Source organism: Lissotriton helveticus, chromosome 1_1 (assembly GCF_964261635.1).
Source record: "Lissotriton helveticus chromosome 1_1, aLisHel1.1, whole genome shotgun sequence".
In the NCBI taxonomy this organism is placed as follows: Eukaryota; Metazoa; Chordata; class Amphibia; order Caudata; family Salamandridae; genus Lissotriton; species Lissotriton helveticus.
In genome coordinates this window covers 35,139,080-35,159,409 of record NC_136057.1, presented here as the reverse complement: position 1 = coordinate 35,159,409, position 20,330 = coordinate 35,139,080, and the positions used below count along the sequence as shown (strand labels likewise).

Sequence of the window (20,330 nt, the reverse complement as noted above, 5' to 3'; positions counted from 1 at the left end):
GGCAACTATTTAAGAGATTTTAGGATTGGGGATATGTGCTCATTTCGTTTGGTACCTGTGACCAGCCTGGCCGCAGCATTCAATGATGCCCTTAGGGGAGCCGGGTTGTATTTGGGAAGGCCACAGAGCGTAGCGCTGCCGTAGTCTAACCTTGGCAAGACAATCGCTTAGATCCCCTGCATGAGATCCTTTTGTGGAAGGAATGGTTTGATATTTCTAAGTGTCCTCATCGAGTGATTCGTTCCCTTACACACGTTGCTGATATGGTTTTTCATATTCAGGTGTTTGTCCAGGGTGATTCCGAGTGATTTGGCTGAGTCTATGATGAGAGGGATGCAGTTGAAAGCAGTGAGGTGATTCATCCAAAGGTCTAGCTTGGGGATGTGGTTCGGGGAGAGATGAGCAGGAATTTTAGTTTTGGAGGTGTTGAGCAGGAGATAGTTCTCAGTTAACCGATTTCGAGTAGACGTCAGGTTAGTGTTGAGTGAGATTATGTTATCCGGAGATGAGATTTTCAAATAAAGTTGCGTGTCGTCCGCATACCCATGGAAGAGAATGTTGGTGGAATTTAGTGAATTAGCTAATGGTTCCGAGAAAAGGTTGAAGAGTGTAGGAGATAGGGTGGACTCTTGGGGAACTCCCATGAGCACTGGAGAGGGCTGGGAGAGAATGATTTGCCGTGACTCTTTGTGATTTGTGATGGAGGAAGGTCGAGAACCATTGTAACACCTGACCCGAGAACCCTATCCTGTTCTTCAGAATGGATAGGAGGTTGTCGTGTCGAATGCGGAGGAAAGGTCAAGGAGAATCAGAGGCGGGACTCATTTTGGTCAATCATTTTTAAAATGTCATCCATAACATGCGTGAGAGCTGATGCAGTACTGTGCCCCTTCTGGAAGCCAGAATGATGTTGGTCCAAGAGTTGGAAATTCTCAATATGCGCACAAAGTTGGGATTGTGCGCATTTTTCTATAAATTTGGCTAGGGTGGGGATGTTGGAGATAGGTCGGAAATTATTGAGGTCAGATGTATCTGCATTCGTTTTTTTTAGTATAGTTGACGCCTGAGCTGCCTTTAGTATACATCCTCCCACTTCCATTAGATACTCAACAAAAGTTAGCCTACAAATTATATCGGCAGAGGTTGGCAAAACGTTGAATAGATGACGCTTCATCACCGGGTCTCATCCTGGCCCCTAAAGCCCAGGATGGGCACCGCCATCTTCCAGGGAGCTCCTTAGATAAGTGGAGAAGTGTGGCTCACTGGTTAGAGGAGGCAGACCTGGAAGCAGAAGTCAGCCCGGGACCAGGGTTCAATTCCCGGCTCGGCGGGGTCTTGAGTCCTAAAATGTCCATGGACTCGACAATTCTCGCTCCGGTGCCTACTCGATTCACGGGTTCACACTCTGCGACTCTGGGCAATAGCTTGCTTAATCTCCACAAAGGACCCTCGCGGCGGGATGCCTGGCTTTCACCTTGCGGATACCCTGCCGGGGTTATCTCACAGGGGAATACCAGGACGGGTTCCCTAGGCAAGCGCTTAGAAACCGCTCGGTGATTTGCGCTATATAAATTCCTGTACATTTACATTTACATAATCTTCTACTAGGGTATCTATACGAACACCTCAAACACCTAGGTACCCCTCTATTGATGGTGTTCCTGGCATGGTTAAAAAGTGCAATCAGTGGGTGTGCTATGGGAATTAATGGCCTTGCACGCTCTGTAAAGTCAACATGTTTCGGCCCCAACTCAATGCCCAGAGGGTCCCGGGCTTTCATCAGGACTGCGTTTTAAAAGTCCCTGAAAATTATATCTTTCGAGGTCAGTCAGTTTAGCATAACTAATGCAGCCAGAACATAGACACACATGTAACAATTAGAACTTGCAACGACAAAACCCTGACTTGCCTCATTTCAACGATTTATTTGTCTGGGTTCCTGGAAGGGCTAACAGCAGAAGTTGGTATCATCCAGCCCACAAATATTAGCGCCAAATCACATGCCCTGCTTGTAGTGACCGCACAGTGCCCACTCCCCTGAATATGGCTGTACATTCTGCCACCGAGATATATGAAAAACAAAAACCGATCACGGTCAGACGCGGGAGTATCCGTGACATATAGCAAACAGTGCTGCAAAGAGTGCTAAAAACACTGTGAGGGTTTCGGCACTCACCGTCCTTACCCTATTTTGGGAATGTTAGGTGTCACACAGCAGGATTTCAAAATATACGCAGGTTGTGACGAGTCAAACGAGGCGGGAACTGCAAGGAAAGTTTGAGGAATTTCAAGAAAGTGATCGAAAGTAAAAGAGACAGAAAAGGAGACAAGGCCATAAAGCAGCAAAGAAGGGCGAAGAGGCAGACAACGTTCTGAAACAGGAGAGAGGTAAAGCACAAAGGGGAACTGATATAGCTCGAAATGCAAAGATTCTTCCATAGTCTGAAGACTTAGATTTCAGTGGATTAATGAACTGGGTTTATATGCGCATGTACATCAGTAAGTTTTAAAAGAATTCATCAGTTGCTACTGAATTCGCGCCGTGACGCGCTCTAGTTTTTCTTTAAAAGGGCTCCCTCAGCGCACATCGCGCATTGCTATTGAGTGTTCGGATCCCTCCTGAGGCGGAAACCGGGAGGTCTGGGTGCCAACTTGTTTTTTAAAATTATTCACTAACTGGCTTGACTGCAAAGCTGGTTTTGCTGTGCTCACTCACTTTTTAAATCTTTTATTCTTGTTTGCCTAAATAGCTTGATTGCAAAGCTTGCTTTACCTTCTCCTGCGCATCGCTGCCCGACCCACGCCTCAGCCGATCATTTGGCTGCTCGGTCTCGGCTGGGTGCTTTGACTAATAGCGGCCATATTGCTACTGAATTCGCGCCGTGATGCGCTCTAGTTTTTCTTTAAAAGGGAATATCCTTCACTCCGCGCAGCGGACGCGAGCAGCGGACGCACCGGTCTCATGCCGGAGTCATGCCGGAGTCATGCCAGAGTCATGCCAGAGTCATGCCAGAGTCATGCCAGAGTCATGCCAGAGTCATGCCAGAGTCCTGCCCGTCTGCGCCCGTCAGCGCCAAGGAGGCGCCAGGGGCCAGTCAGGCTATCGCCCTCACTCCCTCTGTTAGTCGCCACATCGCATATTCCCTCTGTGCCATGAAAGCTCTCCAACCCTCTAAGTTACCATGCCACCATAAACTCCGGCCAGAGGAACTGCTGAAAGGATGTAACTGTCTGTGCTTCAAAAATGACCAGTTGCATGTTCCCACTCTATTACCCACGTCCGTTATCACCAAGCCTCCTACCCCTTTTCTCCAACCCAGCGAAACTGGCTTTCTTATCAATGCCCGCTCTCTGGTGAAAAATAATATTGTCTTTCATGATTTCGTCTCTGACAGGAAACCCTCTTGGGTTTTTATTACAGAAACATGGGGCTCAGACTCCTGGTCCTGATCTGGTTAATGCCATTCCTGACGGCTACGCCCTCGTAAGACAGGACAGGGTCTGTCGTATAGGCGGTGGTATAGGCATACTGCATAAAACGTCTTCTCTCTGCCGCATTGATTGCCTTGCCTCCCTCCAGAACTCTTTTCAAGCCACCCATTTTACTCTCAGCCCCTCCCCTACTGTAACTTTCACGGGTGTCCTTATCTACAGACCCCCTGGCCTAAGGTCTGCCTTCCCCATCAGCCTCTTGGAAATCCTTGAACCTTTCATTGATGTCCCCAATTTTACCTTCCTTGGGGATTTCAATTTCCATCTGGAAAACCTTAACTCATCTGATACTGGCTCACTTGTTGATTTCCTGGCCTCCTGTGGCCTTCCTCAAAGGGTAAACTGTCCCACCCACTCGGCAGGCCACATTTTAGACGGGATCTTCTCCAATGACATCAGATTGGAAGTGGGCGTTCCCATCTCTCTCTCGTGGTCCGACCATAAGGCAGTTCCCTTTGACTTTTACCCCGGTCCACGCGATCCGCCTCTCAAACACAATAGTGTCTGGACTCTTAAAAGGAATTTTAGAAACATCAATAAAGTAACCTTCACCCCCTTTATCGCTAAATTTTTATCCTCCCCCATACCCGACACTGATGCAGCCGCTCTGGAACTGACCAAAACCATCAATGAAGCAGTTAATACTCTAGCCCCTTTGAAACCCCACTATTGCGCCAGGAAACGGCCCTCGGCCCCCTGGTTCTCTGATTCCCTCAGATTACGTAGGCAGGAATGCAGGAGACAGGAAAGACTCTGGAGAACTCAACTTGAGCCTGAGGAAAAAACCAAACATAAAAAAATCATCACAAATTATAAGGCCGCAATCCTTGCAGCCAAACAATCTTATTTCACTGATTTGACCACCTCCCTCAGCTCTTCTAGAGATCTTTTTAAAATTGTGGACTCCCTCTCTCTCACCCCGTCCCCAGATCCCATTGTTCCGACACAAGTACTCTGTGACCAGATTTCCATGGTCTTCCACAACAAAATAGCTGATATTCACTCTGCTTTAAAAATCTTCAATTCCACTCAAGCTTTTGTCCCACCCACAGATCCTATGACTAACCCCTCCTTGCTTCTAGTATCCCCAGAACGCCTGTCCAACTTCCCCCCCCCTCTCCTATGAAGGCTTAAATGCTCTTCTAGATAAGCTTAAATCTGGCTCCCCCTTGACCCCTGCCCTCTCAAAATTATGAAGGACTGCAGAGAAGTTCTTCTTCCCCCATACCTGAAGGTCATGAACCTGGCAATTTCAAATGGTGTCCTTCCTGAATCTTGGAAGCTGGCTATCGTGAAGCCCTTATTGAAAAAGCCTACTTTGGACCCTGGCACTCTCAAAAACTTCCGTCCCATATCACTGTTACCTGCCCCTGCCAAAATGCTTGAAGCGCACCTCAACCACCATCTCAGTGCCTTTCTGGACAAAGCCAGCCTGCTGGACTCTTCACAGCATGGCTTTAGAAAGGCGCACAGCACCGAGTCAGCCCTTACAGTGGTAGTCAACAACATCCGCGCTGAGGTTGACAGAGGTCATCCCACCATCCTGATCCTGCTCGACCTTGCAGCTGCCTTTGACACCCTGTCCCCAACCATCTTGTCCAGGCGGCTCGGTGAAATGGGAGTGGAAGGACCTGCCCTTAGTCTTCTGACTTCCTTCCTTAACCAACGTTCCCAAACTGGGTGACTTCCTTTCCTCTGCCAAGCTTCTGCATTGTGGGGTCCCGCAGGGCTCATCTTTGAGCCCTACGTTGTTTAACATATATGTGGCTCCCCTTGCAAAGCTCGTAAGATCTTTTGGACTGGAAGTCCTGTCATACACCGACGACACCCAGATAATGGTCTCCCTATCCCATTCTGTGGAGTCCACGGCCCTGAACTTCAAGAACTGCATGGAAGCCGTGGCAGGCTGGATGTCCACGAACTTCCTTAAATTAAACGGGGAAAAAACCGAGATCCTCATCTTTGGTGGCAAACAAGATCTCTGGTCCTCGGATTGGTGGCCTCCATCCCTCGGAACCTGCCCCTCGCCGTCCTTAGTTGCCAGAAACTTGGGGGTCACCTTTGACACCACACTGGCATTTGATAAACAAGTTGGCAAAACCGTGTCAACTTGTTGTGGGGTCCTGAGGATCCTCAGGAAACTAATACACTATCTCACCCCCGATGCCCGGAAACAGGTGGTTATTGCTCTTATCTCACCCCGCCTGGACTATTGCAATGACCTCTATCTTGGTATCTTCAAAAAACTCATCTTCCGCTTACAGACTATTCAGAACGCTGCAGCCAGGTTTGTGGTGAATGCCCCCAGACGTGCCTCTGTTACAGAAATCAGAAAAGACCTCCACTGGCTACCTGTTCAGGCTAGGATCAACTTTAAGGTTCTGGTCCTGACCTTTCAGGCCCTCTATGGCCTGGGTGCCGAGGACATCAGGTCTCTCGTATCCTCTTACACCCCGGGTAGAGCCCTGAGATCTGCTCACAAAAATCTTCTTGTGACCCCCCGGATCGCCAAGGCCAGATTGGGCGGGAGGGCTTTTTTTTCCCTCGCCCCCAAGCTATGGAACTCGCTTCCTACCAACCTTAAAACTCAGCCCTCACTTGCCCTTTTCCTGGAAGAATCTTAAAACCTGGCTATTTGCTCAATCATATGCTTAAGTGCTGCCTCTCCCGGTTGTCCCCGTCCACTCAGTTGCTTTGTTTTCTATCCATCCTCTGCGCCTTGATGCCTCCGGGTTAAGTTGCGCTCATACAAATCGCAAATTCATTCATTCATTCATTCATTCATCAGTTGAGTGAATATTTTTTCTTCGAGAATGATCTGAAGTTTCAGCAGCACAGAAGGTTTCTCTGACAGATGTGTGCAGATGCAGTGATAGTAACCTCCCACTGTCCTGCAGTAGGACAGGCGCTAGGACAGAGCAGCAACAATGAGGGTCCGTGGACAGGAGACTTGCTGCGTCACTTAACCTCTAATGGTTAAGCCAGTTTTAACACTTATTCCCACAGCGCAGAGAAGCAGTCGCAAATGCTGCGCTGAGTGAGGAGTGGGCAGGCGAGCGCTGTGTTTACAGAAATATACCACGCTCCTCCCCTCTCCCTAGCGCCGGCGCAGTATGTGCTGCCGTGTGCCACGAACACATCTTTGCACCACAGTGCGAGGGTGCCTCCGTGAGTCTAGCATAGGTTTTGTACTTGAAGGACACCGTTCCAGTATAAAATACTATCCCGAGATTCACTTCAAACCTTTTCCCTCTTTGTATGCGTGCTGTACAGTGTAGCACATGTACAAAGTCAGAAAAGGAAGGAGAAATGAAAGCATTTCTCTTTCCATGCACGTACTTTAAAAGGGCGCAGTTTTCTGATGCTAAACCCTGTCCACTTTGTTTAGTAAAAATGGCGTCAGGAAACATGGATTGGATGGAAATGCCCATGCACCATCCACGGTTCTCTTCCTCGGCAACTAAGTTAATGCAAATCAACACATTCTTCACGTTACTTTCACGTTATTTTCAGCACTAAACAAGTTTTGGAAAAGTAAACCAGAAAAGAAAGATTTTGCACCGATTTACGTCACTTTTGTGTACCATCCTAGTAAATCTCTCCCTACCTGGTGGATACTGAGGCACGTGCAGGGGAGACCCAGGCTCCTGCAAGGCTGAGCGAGGCAACCCAGACCAGGTCTGGGAACCGTGGACTTGAAGCCTGGTGCTCTTTACGTCAGTGACATTGGCAGTAGGTGACAGGTAGTGACCGAAGCAGCTGTAGAGGTCTGTGTAGGTAGTACCGACACCTAGAGAGAGAGATACAATATGTTTCATCATGGAAGCTAGAATGATAGCTGTAATCTCTGATGCAGGGGTGGATCCGGCCTTTGACATGGATATGGAGGGTGTTGAGTTAGTGCTACGCAGGGCCGGTCCTAGAACTTCTGGGGCCCCGGGCGAAAGGGAAGATGTGAGGCCCCGCTAATTTGCATGTAACGTCACAGGAAGTGACATCACAGAAAGTGACTTCGCAGGACTATTGATTTTATTAGGCGTTACTGAAGAGACCTAACGTGGATATCAGTAACAAGGACAAAAAGATAAATATGCAAATTAAATAAGTCCATATATTTTAAAACTGTAATAAATGGATTCGATTTGTCACATTGGATGGAAAAGCTAGTTGCAGGTCTAAAAGAGATGGATGTTTTTTACTCCATGTTAACTGATTGTTTCCAGATGAGTGCATGATAAAAAGTCCAATTCTGTCTCATAAAGGGGGGAGATCCTGTTGAGATAATGAGGGGCGGGATCATTCAAATATAAAATTACACAAGAGAAAACTTCTCACAACATGGATATAATCACAAATTTCAAAAGGCTCCCCTATCATTCTGTGCCATTATTGAGTCACATTCGGATGACATTAATACTTAGTGATTTGTTTTAACATAAATCTTTTTACCAGTATCCCACATGCACATGCTAAGAGTTGTAGGACAATCTTTTTTGTGTGTGGGCTCTTTGCTTACCAGAATTACATTCAGTGCAAAAACACAGCACATATAATACAAAATTACAAGACACCATTGCAAACAAATTAAGATTGTACATAAATAAAAAAATACCTAGGACAACTGAGACCACTGCTAAATCACATATTGATTTGAAGGTATGCTGCAGATTCAAGGGGTTTTCAAATCAACATTTTTGATTTGGACTTAGAACTGTAGAAATGGAAGTGGCCGGCTTTAGCGCTGGTGGAGTCCTGTGCGACAATGTTTGTTGGTGCCCCCAATAACTCCCTCTGCCACGGATTCCCTCACTGCCACCCTTTAACAGTGCCCTTCAAGTCTTGATAACCACATTCTCGCTCAGATGCATTTAACTTGATTTACAGAGCCACTGATACCAGTGTAGGGTGTCAGAGAATTTTATATCACACACATTATACAGAGACAATCTATCATGTGTGTAAATCACTGTATAGGAAATATTACATAAGACAAAGGACTACAAGGTGTAGGAGTCACATGACAACCATACTAGTAGGCATTATAGTTTATTAGTGATTGGTCTGGAGAAACGCAAACTTTGAATTTAGAACGATATTGGGGGTTCTCTTTAACCACACCGCTGCTCATGACGAGCTCAGCTCGTCATGAGCTGTGGAACTCTCGCACGCGGGGCTAATTCCCCCGCTGTGCTGAATGTTCTTAAAAACAGGCGCGGTCATGACGATCTCAGCTCGTCATGAGCACAGCGCCACCGTGATGCGTGACGAGCTAAGCACGTCACGAGCACCGGGGCGCTGTGCGCGCCCCCCAGCATAGCCGGGGAATTACCCCCGCTGTGAAGGGGTTAATAACCAGAATTTAATTCTATCCAAATGAACCCTTTTTGCAACATTAAGATAACCAAAGACTGGGGGAAAAACATAACCCTCTAATTTATACCTTGCAGTTTGTATGCAGCTCTTACATGATAGTTAATAGCTCACTGTGTTTTGCTAGAATTTTGACTTATAAACTCTAAGTAACAAAAGGACCTCACTGACAGAAGCAGTAACCCACAAACCGATTTTCATTATGTACACTTTGTGATCTGCATAGTACATGTTCTTTGCAGCAGGCACATTAACCCTCTGCACTACCTTTCCACGAGTCAAAACTTCCACTTGACAAAACTCCATCTCTCTCTAGGAAGAACATTAATCACTGGAGTTATCATGACATTTTCATTGTTGTCGAAATTTGCTGGAGGCCAGGAAGGAAGTAGCAACGCTTTTAAAACCATAATATACTTGCAAACATGACACCCCCACCTAAAGTCAGCACCCGGTGCGATCCCGCCGGTCAAACTGCCCTAGAGCCGCCCTGCTCAAGGGTCCTATGACCTCAATGACAGAGACACTAGGGTGTGCTGCTTCATAGGCCTTCCCAAAAGACTTGAGGTGAGCTTCAATAGGGATTGTGCTGGACAGGCCTTCAAGGTTAACCTGCACTTGCCACCGGTAGGGTCCACTTACTGCTTCTAAGACACAATGGCTTCTAAGGTCTAGCAGGGCCTTCTAAGGTGTAGCACGAGAATGTGCTCCCTCAGGAGAGTGGTCTGGTTATGAAGGCTGAACCTGGTTCCCCATTTCCCCAGTCAGCAGCTCTGGCCATAGTGCCACATCCTTCCACAATGAACACCATACTGCCCCACTGAGAGAAACTCGCACTGCCTTCAACTACAACCCAATTGTGCCCCGCTATAAATACCAGGATGCGACTCAATTCAAATTACGCACTAGACTAGACTAATACTAGATTATAATAGACTATACTTTGTGAAGCGCTCTTACACCTTCGGGTAAAGTCCGCGCTATATAAAATCACATAAATGAATAAATAAATAAATAAAATAGTCTGCCTAAAAAAAAAAGTCACAACATCCTGGAAAAAGCAAACACTCATAGGGAATGCAAGATTACGTAAAGCATGTTGAATGTGAGAAGGAACAAATTGGTTACCTTAACGCTTCTGCACTTATTATTTAGAAATCAGTGAGTGCTTTTGCATGAAAAGTTAAGGACATGACTACAGTGCCGAAAGGGACCAGTTTCAATGTCCTTTGCTTATATCCTTACAAAACTTAGGGGCCGATTATGATTGCGGATTTCCCGCATCCACCGCCGGCCTGGAGGGTGCGGGAAATCCGCCGGGGAGCCTTGCAAGACCCACCGCCATATTAGGATGGCTGGTGGGTCTTACTATCTGTCCGCCGCTTTTCCGCCGCGGGCGGAATCCGCCCGCGGCGGAAAAGCATTAACATGGCTGGCGGTGTCTATCAGACACCGCCAGCCATATTAGGATGACTGCGGAAAGATGCCTTTACACAGCGGCATTTCCGCCGTGTAAAGGCATACGGATTTGTGTTTGGGGGCCCGTTGCGGGCCCCCAGGGGTGAAGGGGGGTGCACATGGGGGGTACCTATGGTACCCCCCTGCATTTGCCTGCACAAAGCGGCAGGCACCGCGAGGTGCCTGCCGCTTTGTGCATGCAAATGCACAACTTACTGTTTTTATCATTGCGGCGGGTGCTGCTTCAAGCAGCACCCGCCGCAATGATAAAAATACAGGATGTGACCGCCAGGGTGGCGGTCACATCCTAATTTGCACGGAGGGACCGCCGCTGCCCCTGCGGACGGTCCCTCCTTCTCTATGGTGGCGGACGGACTCAGGTCCGTCCGCCATCATAATCGGCCCCATAATCTGTATGGTTTAAAATGACAAGACCACATTTGTGAATACAGAGCCCCGGTATGCATTTTGTTTTCCAATCCACCCATCAAACAGGTATTGCAGTACATCCAGGAATGGTGCACTTCCCCACCCGGGGAAAACAGTGCTGTTCATAGAAAGACATGAAAACAAAAGTAGCGCTTCACTTGCAAACTCTGTAAAGTGGCGCTAATGTGTTTTGGGTTTGAATAAAATCAATCTCGCCCCTTTTCGACCCACTCTGTCTTGCTTTAGTTATTTTCCACAATTTTAACCTTTTATTTCTCTCCCTCCGGAGGGAGCACTTTGGGAGTGAAAAATGTCCCAAAAAAAGACGACTTCTCCGACAAAAGTGTTTTTCTTTTTGGGGGAATAAACATACGAAAGAGGGAGTAATAGTTACAAGGCTAAGGGAAGGGGGCCCCACACCTGGGCCTTGTAGCTTGCTATAGTGCTTAGAGGCCCAGTAAAAAGGGGGCCCCCCTTCCGTGAGCCTCCAAGCAGTAACCATTTCGTAAAACACTGCCCTACCACAGCAGTTCTACATTAATTTAAAATGCACTTTCCCATCAAAAAAATGAGTGATGCAGAAGTTAACTAAAGCCAGTTGATCTGGCTGCTCCCACCTCTCCTTACCTGTGTCTGGCTGGGCCTGAAAACAAAGCAGCCTTCAGTCCCCTAGAAACTATATGCAGAAAGGCAATGGCCAGTACTTACACAGAGGTGTTGCCTCGCCCCTTATACTGTGAGCCAAGATAATTGTTGGCCCGGCTGCTGTGCCTTCCTCACTCTGTGTGTCCCTCCCGCCACCCCTGCACCCCTAGGATTGCCATCACACCCAGAACAGAAAGGTCCAGACATCGCCCATTTGTAATGTGATTGTGTGGGGCAGGTGACCCTGAAGTTGTAGGTGGGCTAACTGTGAAAGTGTGGCCGTTCGCAGTCAAGTGGGGCCCCCTGTTTTTAGCTGAGTGCGAGGCCCTGGGCAGCTGCCCACACTGCTCATGCCTAGCGCCGGCCCTGGTGCTACAATCCAATATGGAGGGATGTAGTTCCACAAGAACTGGAAATTACCTGGAAGTATAAAAACAAATGGAGTTGAGTAAAATTTCCCAAATTTCCCATTTAGCAATGAAGAAATGTGACTTTGCGGCTGAGAGACCAGGTGGATATCTTCTCTAGAAATCTGGCGTCTGTGGTTAGAAAACTACAATGAAGTTATACTGTGCAACCCTGACCCTCCGTCCTTGAGCTGTTCCCACTCCTTCCTATGCTGCCCGGTGTCCATCTCCAGCCTTGGGCTTCATGCCCTCGTTCGCTGTCCAATAACATTGGGGCATATTACCAACAACTAGCGATATTTATCGCTAAATGGGCTTAGCGAGTATTTTTTTAACGCCAAGCATCGCCGGATATTATCGCAGAGATAATGTGCTATTTGCAACGTTTATCTCTAAAGCGATAAAATATCCAGCGTTAGCGGCGAAATGCATGAATATCGCTGGTAATCCAGTGATATTCACGCATTATCGCTAATGAGGACTTAGCCATGATATACAGCTCCCATTGGATATAATAGCTAAGCCCTGGTCTGAGCAGGCATTAGTTTTTGGAGATATTCACGCTTAGAGCGAATATTTCCATCACTACGCCTGCCTTGCTAATAGGCGATAGCGACGTTAGCGACTGCTTTGTGTTTCTGGCTTTCTCCATCACATTGACTGGCGCTAAGGGAGGTGGAACGGAGTTGGGAGTTGATAGAGAAAGAACCAACATTTAACATTAATGAAGGAAGGCTGTCTTCATGCCGTGGCAGGGTTCGCGTGAGACTCTGACATGGATAGTCAGTATCCATGTCATGTTTTAATGGCACGTCAAGTTGGCATTGGCAAATCCAACCGGTTTGGCATTGACCACCACCATTTATGCTTCGTCAGTGTTTTTTTTAATCAGTTTTTAGAAAAACTTCTTTTTTTTTCAGAACAAAATTTTATTGTGCTGTTGAAAAGGTACATGGTATGGACAGCGCCCCGGAAACCGGAGGAGCTGTGAGCATGAAAGTAATAATTACATTGCAGGCAATTCAAACAACCGTTTAAGTGAAAGTAACTGCCCTACGTCCCCCCTCCCCTCTCCCCCCCACTCCCCCCACCCAAAGCCCCCCCTCCCACCCCCTGCACAGCTACTAGACAGTCCGTAAATAAAAGGCATAGCAAGAAACATTTAGTGTGTACTCCTCATCACCCGGGTTCAATGTCCAAATGTCGGTCCTCAGGTTCATCATGAGTCGGCAGTTCCAGCCACAATCCTCTATAATCCGCCCACCGCTTCCAAATCTTATAATGTTTCCGGGGGCAGCCCCTGGCCTCGAAGATCGGGCGCTCCAGTCCCATATAGAAGTCTAGTCCCCTTTTCCACACTCCTAACAGGGGGGCCCTGGGGTCTTTCCAGGCGCGGGCCACGTCTCTCTTAGCCACCGTGAGGCCCAACAACAGCAAGTGGCGTTTATAGATATTTTCCCCCCACCTGTTCCAGTATATGGAGGAGACCCAATTGTGGCGTGCGGGGAAGTTCCCAGCCCAACACCTCCGACAAGCAGTCCCACACTCCCGACCAAAACCTCCGTAGTCCATCGCATGCCCACACTGTATGTAGAAAGGTGCCCATCTCTCTGCCACATCTCTAACAATCAGGGGACGCAATCATGTCCGCCCTCCACAGTCGTTCCCTGGTATAGTAGGCCCTATGTAAATATTTGAACTGAATTAATCGCAGGCGTACCACAATGGCCGCTCCTCTTGGAGCCTCAAGCGCCTCTCTCCAGTCTTCCTCCTCAAATGCACCCAGATCATTCTCCCACTTAGCCCGTAGAGTGTCTAGGGAAGTTGAACAATGTGTAACTAGTGTTTGATAGATAGATGATATCTTTTTACTTTCCAGTTCCCCCATGAATACCTTAGCTTCCAGGGGGCTAAACTCGGGCAAAGAGTCCAGGTCCCTCAGGGCGGGTGTGATAGCATGGCGGAACTGCAAATACCTAAAGAACTGGGTCCGGGGCATGTCATACTCTTCTTGTATCTCCTGGAACGACTTAAGGGTCGTGCCCTTGACGACGTGGCCTATGGCCGAGATACCAATCCCGTCCCAGCCACGGAACCCCTGTAGGGACATCAATGCCGGCAGTTGCCCATTCTGCCACAATGGGGTTTCCCTCGTTAGCCTATTCCACCACCCCATGCGGCAGAGTGCTCCGCGCCATATTTGAAATACTATTTGAGTGACCACTGGGAGCCTCCTCCTCTTAACAGCCGAATACAGTATGACGTGTAGTGAGTCAGGGTCCATCAGGTACCTCTCCAGGGCATAGGCTGGATCACCTCGATCCCCATACCACCATTCATTCAGTATCAATAGGTGAGAAGCTTGATAATAGGACAGGATGTCTGACGTTGCTAGGCCACCACAATATGTGGAAAGGAAACATGTGCGGAGTGCCACTCTCGCCACTCCCCCGGCCCAGAGAAAGTTACCGAGTGCCGAATTTACCTGCTTGAACCACTGGGGTGAAATAGGGTATGGGTGGTTTTGTAATTGGTATAAGAGACGCGGGAGGGCCACCATTTTGAATATGGCCGAACGGCCATACACGTTCAGGGGCATGCGGGACCATGTAGTCATGTCTGATCGGATACGCTCCCACACGGGCACAACATTGCGCGTCCAGGAGACCCCATGCAAATCTGTAACGAACACCCCAGGAATTTGAAGCCTCCCGTCGCTTCCTGCAATGCCGCCGCCCAGGACCCCAGGCCACGGCGTTCCCCCAGTACCCACAGCACTGACTTACGCATGTTCAGGTGGAGGCCCGACACTTCCCCAAAGATTCGCATGATGTCAAGGACCCGCGGCCCCGATCTGTTCAGATCCGTGAGAAAAAATAGGACATCGTCAGCATAGAGTGCAATTCTATCAGAGGGTCCCGCTCTCCACTCGATGCCCCGCATCTGTGCGTCCATTCGGACCCACGCCGCCAGCGGTTCCATAGCCAGGGCAAATAGATATGGCGATAGGGGGCATCCTTGCCTGGTGCCCCGACCTATGGAGAAGGAATCAGACACTGCCCGAGCCACTCTTACTGATGCCGTGAGATCTGTGTATAATAGCTGTAGGTAAGATAAGAAGCGGGGCCCCAGATTCAGGCGGGACAGAAGCGCACGGAGGTAGACCCAACTTACCGAGTCGAAGGCCCTATCTATATCGGCCAGTAGAAGAGCCGCAGGAATCCCTGCCGCCCGGGCTGCCTCCACCGCCACCTGCGCGCGCCTAATATTGTGTCTTGTTGCTCTATGGGGCATAAATCCGGCTTGGTCCGGGTGGACAAGATCGGTAATGTATTGGAGGAGGCGATTGGCCAGCGCTTTCGCCAATATTTTCGCTTCGGTATTCAATAATGATATTGGCCTATAGGACTCGGGTTGGTCTGGGGGCCTCCCTGGTTTGCAAAAGACCACTATTTCAGCGTGTCGCCAGTCCCTTGGGAGTCGGCCACACTCCCTGGCTGCCTCTAATGCCCTGCCATAGTACGTACCTAATTGGAGGTGAAATTTCTTGAAAAATTCGCAAGGGAAACCGTTGGGTCCGGGGGACTTGCCCACTTTTAATTCACCCGAGGGCTGTATCCAGCTCTTCCGCCGACAAAGGGAGCTCAAGGCGAGCCCGCCCTTCATCCGAAATTGACTGTGGCGGGAGATCAGCCAGGAATTTGTCAATGTCTTCTGCCGAGGGGAGTTCCTGGGGGCGTACTGGGCCTCATAATACCGTGCAAAGCTGGCTGCTAGGTCCGTCGGGGCCGTCATGGGCGTTCCCGTCTCATCTCGGAGGCACGGTAGGGACTGCGCGTGAAAAGTGCTCTGGTAGAGCCTGTACAGCATTGAGCTGGATTTGTCGCCCCACTGGTAGATCCTACTCTGAGTCGCTAACCACAGCTGTCGAGCCTCATCTAACAGCAAGTAGACGTACGACTGTTGCGTCAGCAGAAGTTGTCCTACATCCTCCTCACCCCCGTCAGGGGGTGAGGAGGCATCTTTTTTCTTGGTCACTGACTCGGTCTGCCGCTCTCACTATGTCTTCCCTACGTGTCTTGCGGGCAGCCGCACACCAAGCAATTTCCACCCCGCGAAGCGTGGGCTTCAGTGCCTCCCAGAGGGTCGTGTCATCTGTATCAGAGTTATCATTATCACTCCAGTAGTGGGCAATAGCCTCCCTCATGTGGGACTGATAGTTTTCTTGTTGCAAGTGCCACGTGGAGCGGCGCCATCTGAACGGCTGCCGCCTCCTATCGAGAAGTAGGTCTACCACCACCGGGGAGTGGTCCGATAGGCCGCGTGGCTGTATAGTCGTGACATCCACCCTCCCAACCCAGGCATGGGGGACAAATAAGTAATCAATTCTAGAGAAGGACTTATGTACTGCTGAGACATATGTGTATTCACGATGTTGGGTGTGTTGGTGTCGCCATGTGTCCACCCACCCCATCCCTCTCACCATGCCATTTAGTTTAGTAGGTGTATCCGATGGCACCTCACCCCCAGCCTGTGGCGATCCATCCGTGCATTCATCACATCATTCCAGTCCCCGCCTATCACTGCCATAACATCTGGTATCTCGGCCCACACACCAAACAATTTTTCTATAAGGGCACCCTGTAGCGGAGGCGGGGCGTAGACACTCCCGAAGACTATAGGCTCAGTGCCTATCTTGCCCTGAACGAATACATATCTGCCCTGTGTATCGACCCACTGAGTCTCATGAGTATAGGACAACCTGCGATGCACCAGGATGGCTACCCCTCGAGATCCCCTCACAAACCCAGCATGAAACACCTGCTGAAAGCCATATCGCTGTAAACTAAGGGTCTTGGAACCCATAAGGTGAGTCTCTTGCAACAGTAACACATCAGCCCCGTCTCTCTTCCCCTGTCGCAGGACTGCCCCTCTCTTTATCCTGTCCAGCATCCCCCTTACATTCCAGCTCACAACACGCATCAATGCCCTCTGCAGACCTGATTCGGAGGTTTCAACCTCCATTCGTAGACAGAAAATTAAACGGCCCGAGCGTCTGAGGCCACACACACACATCTCGCTTCATTAGGACCAGAAAGTACACTGTGCAGATTAACGCATCCCACCCTCCCCTATCCCACGGAAAAACTTTTTTTTAAAGCTATTGTGCCCTCATGTCTAAAAAAAAATTGTCTAAAGCAAAAATAATTTTGGTCTCAAGGAGTACACATTGCCACAGTGGTCCCTGGCACTTAAGGGAACTACGTTGTGTGCGGACTTGCACCCCATGAAGGGGCAGAATGACGTAACTGAGGTTCAAGGCTGCCAATCCATTAAGTTGGCTGAACCACTGACCCCATGTTGTGTGCTGTGTAGGGGAGAAGCAAAAAAATGTGAATTACATTACAACAGTCCAAAGAAAGAAGAGGCTGGCTCAAAGCCCCTATATATAAGGATATTATACACATAATTTACTAACATCAAAAGGACTTGGATAACCCCAGAGAGAGAAAAAGGCGTTTGAAAGATGTCAGGGCCCGATTCACAGAATGAATTTAAGACTCAATCCTAAACTTATTACTATTTCGGTATTCACAGAATGCACTTACTACTTTTGGCATTCACAGAATGAACTTACTACTTTTGGTATTCACAGAAGTTAGGATTTTGTCTTAAGTCTGTCTTAAGTCTGTCTTAAGTTTGTTTTAAGACAAACTTAAGACAAAATCCTAACTTCTGTGAATACCAAAAGTAGTAAGTTCATTCTGTGAATACAAAAATAATAGTAAGTTTAGGATTGAATCTTAAGTTCATTCTGTGAATCGCGCCCTCACTGACCAATGTAGTCTAAGTAGAAGAACAAGTAATTGATAATATACTGACTGCCCGGCCATGTCAGCCCTGCACAGCTCTTTCTTTAGATTTCACCTGGTTAAATCCACACCAGGTCCATCCATGTTCTAGTTGGCCGTCATGTTTTTAAAATGTTGTACTGGGTCTCGACTCGATCGCTTCACTGTGCTTCTCACCATGGTCTGAGTGGTCACCGTCTGCCTTCCAGCTGTTCATTCCTAAACTTGACTGGTTCAATGTTCTCCAGGCTTGTCTTAACCACCATACACTCCTTTATCCTTCTAGGTGGACGCCATGTCTTCCAGTGTCGTGCGAGTGAATGGGGTCGCGGTGGCCACCGACGCCTCGAAGCCGACAGTACTCAACATCAACGTCAACCAGCCCTCTGGACTCACCGTCCTCCGCGACATTTTCAAGTCTCAGTGGAAGAGGGGGTGTACGACCACCGCAAGGACGCACATAGGGGAGCAGAAGGTGTTGGGGGTATGTATTACAATAGGTGGAATAAACAAGCATTGTTGCGAAGTTCAGCCACCCAGGATAGGTGGATAAAGGACACGTCTCAGCAGAGAAATGGAATTTGCAATTGTATTTAATTGTTTTTGTTATGTGGTAGTCATGTGACACTCTGAAACTTCCATTGCAAAATCTATGGACTATTAACCTGTGAGAACCTGTGCGATGCTGCTTAACAGGCTACCAATGATTTTGCTTTCATCAGTGAATGAGGTGCACACTTGGGGGCATATTTACAAGGGCTTTATCTCTGCTTTTTTGGTTTAAAAAGCCAACAAATCGGCGATAAAACTATCACCCTATTTACAAGAGAGTGTTAACATGCATAATCGCATGTTAGCACCCTTTTTCCCCAACGCCTCCCTTTGCATCTCCAATGAGATGCAAAGTGGGCGTCACTGGGCGTACCTCGGATGGACAACCTTGCAAATATCGCTGATGTTCACATCGCGATATTTACAAGGCTGCCCCAGCATTTTAGCACACGTTAGTTTTTGGAGAAAACAGCTGTTTTCTCCAAAAACTAACATCTGCTAAAATAGGGAAACAACCATCACAACACAACTTTCACAACGCACTACCATTACAACAAAACCTTTACAACGCAACATCCATTACAACGCATGCTATTACAACGCATGCCATTACAACACAGATGCTTTTACAAAGCGTGCCATTACAACGTAGGTATAGGTAATTATATAATTTAAAAAATAATAATATAATTTTAATTTAATTTTCTTACATTAATTTAATTACTTTATTTGTTTTTAAAATTAATTTCATTTTTTTATTTTAAATATAAATTAATTTACTTGAATTAATTTTAATATTTTAATTAAATGTAATTATACATTTAAATAAATGTACTTAGAATAATTATAATATAACCCCTACTCAATCCAAAACTTACCCTACTATTACACCCCCCTGGAGTTAGAATAGTGCTTTTAACCCCTACACTATCCAACACTTACCCTACTATTACACCCCCCTGGAGTAAGAATAGTAATTTTAACCCCTACACCATCAAACACTTACCCTACTATTACACCCCCCAGGAGTTAGAATAGAAAAATAAAATATATTAAAAAAATAAAAATTATTTTAAATAAATTAATAAACATTTTTTTAATTATATTAAAATTAAATTAATATTAATAAAATTAAATACTTACCTATACTTACGTTGTAATGGTATGCATTGTAATAGCATCTGGGATGTAATGGCATGCGTTGTAAAAGCATGCGTTGTAATGGATGTTGCGTTGTAAAAGTTGTGTTGTGATGGTATGCGTTGTGAATGTATGCGTTGTAACGTCATACATTCGCTAAAATGCAGACTTACCTATCCGTGACATAGGGGATGGATTATGCTTATACAACCCTGTGGGTCGTATCAGCAAGGTTATTGCCCTTTTTCATGGCACATCGCTGGAAAACCAGCGATGTTCCCTGCAAAAGGAAGATAACCTCGCTTTCTCTGGAATTTGTATCACCCTGGAGTAACGGGTTGTTAATAACGGGCTACCAGGGCGATACATTCCAGATATAGCTTGCGATAATATAATTATCGCTAAGCACGGCCAGCGATCATTATCGCTGGCCGTTGTTAATATGCCCCTTGGTTATTCTTGATTTTGTAGAAATTCAGAGTAACCAATATGACTTCCTGTATATAGCAGACTCTTCACAATGCTGAAGCGTCTCTGATACACATTCTCTCTGCAAAACTCATGAACCATGGTGTAATATTCACCCTAAATCAGGTGATCAATGACGTTAGAAGCTGCAGAAACTTTATCCGCCTGCTTTATAAAACCCATTCAGGAAAGTATTCCACAGCAAGGCTATACAGACATGTGGCCTGCCAAAATGCACCAGAAACATAAAATCAGTCCATCTGTGGAAAAGCAAGTAGAGCAATTGCTTGTTTTTAAAAACGATAGACTTAAGAGTACCAGTTTCTAGTGTTCTTGTAAATATGCCTATAAAGCACAAAAACAAATAATTGTATAATAAATGAATAGGTTACATTTAGGAGTAAATGTGTGCTAAGTAAAATTTCAGCGAAATTCAAAATTAAAGTAACTCAAGGACAGTTCAATATTACATTTATTATCCAGTGATCTATAAGATTAAACCTACACAGGCCAGAAA

General features: G+C 47.2%; 1 protein-coding gene across 2 annotated transcripts in view; it reads left to right on the top strand.

Moving 5' to 3' along the window:
• The window catches only part of LOC144767124 (transmembrane protein 176B-like), a 133,918-nt gene that overhangs the window by 15,554 nt on the left and 98,034 nt on the right, over positions 1-20,330 (top strand). For both annotated transcript variants that reach the window (XM_078650733.1, XM_078650727.1), the window contains exon 2: positions 17,940-18,137. In XM_078650733.1, coding sequence (XP_078506859.1) covers positions 17,949-18,137 — 189 coding nt within the window. In that variant the 5' untranslated portion in view covers positions 17,940-17,948. The remainder of the gene's footprint in view (positions 1-17,939; positions 18,138-20,330) is intronic.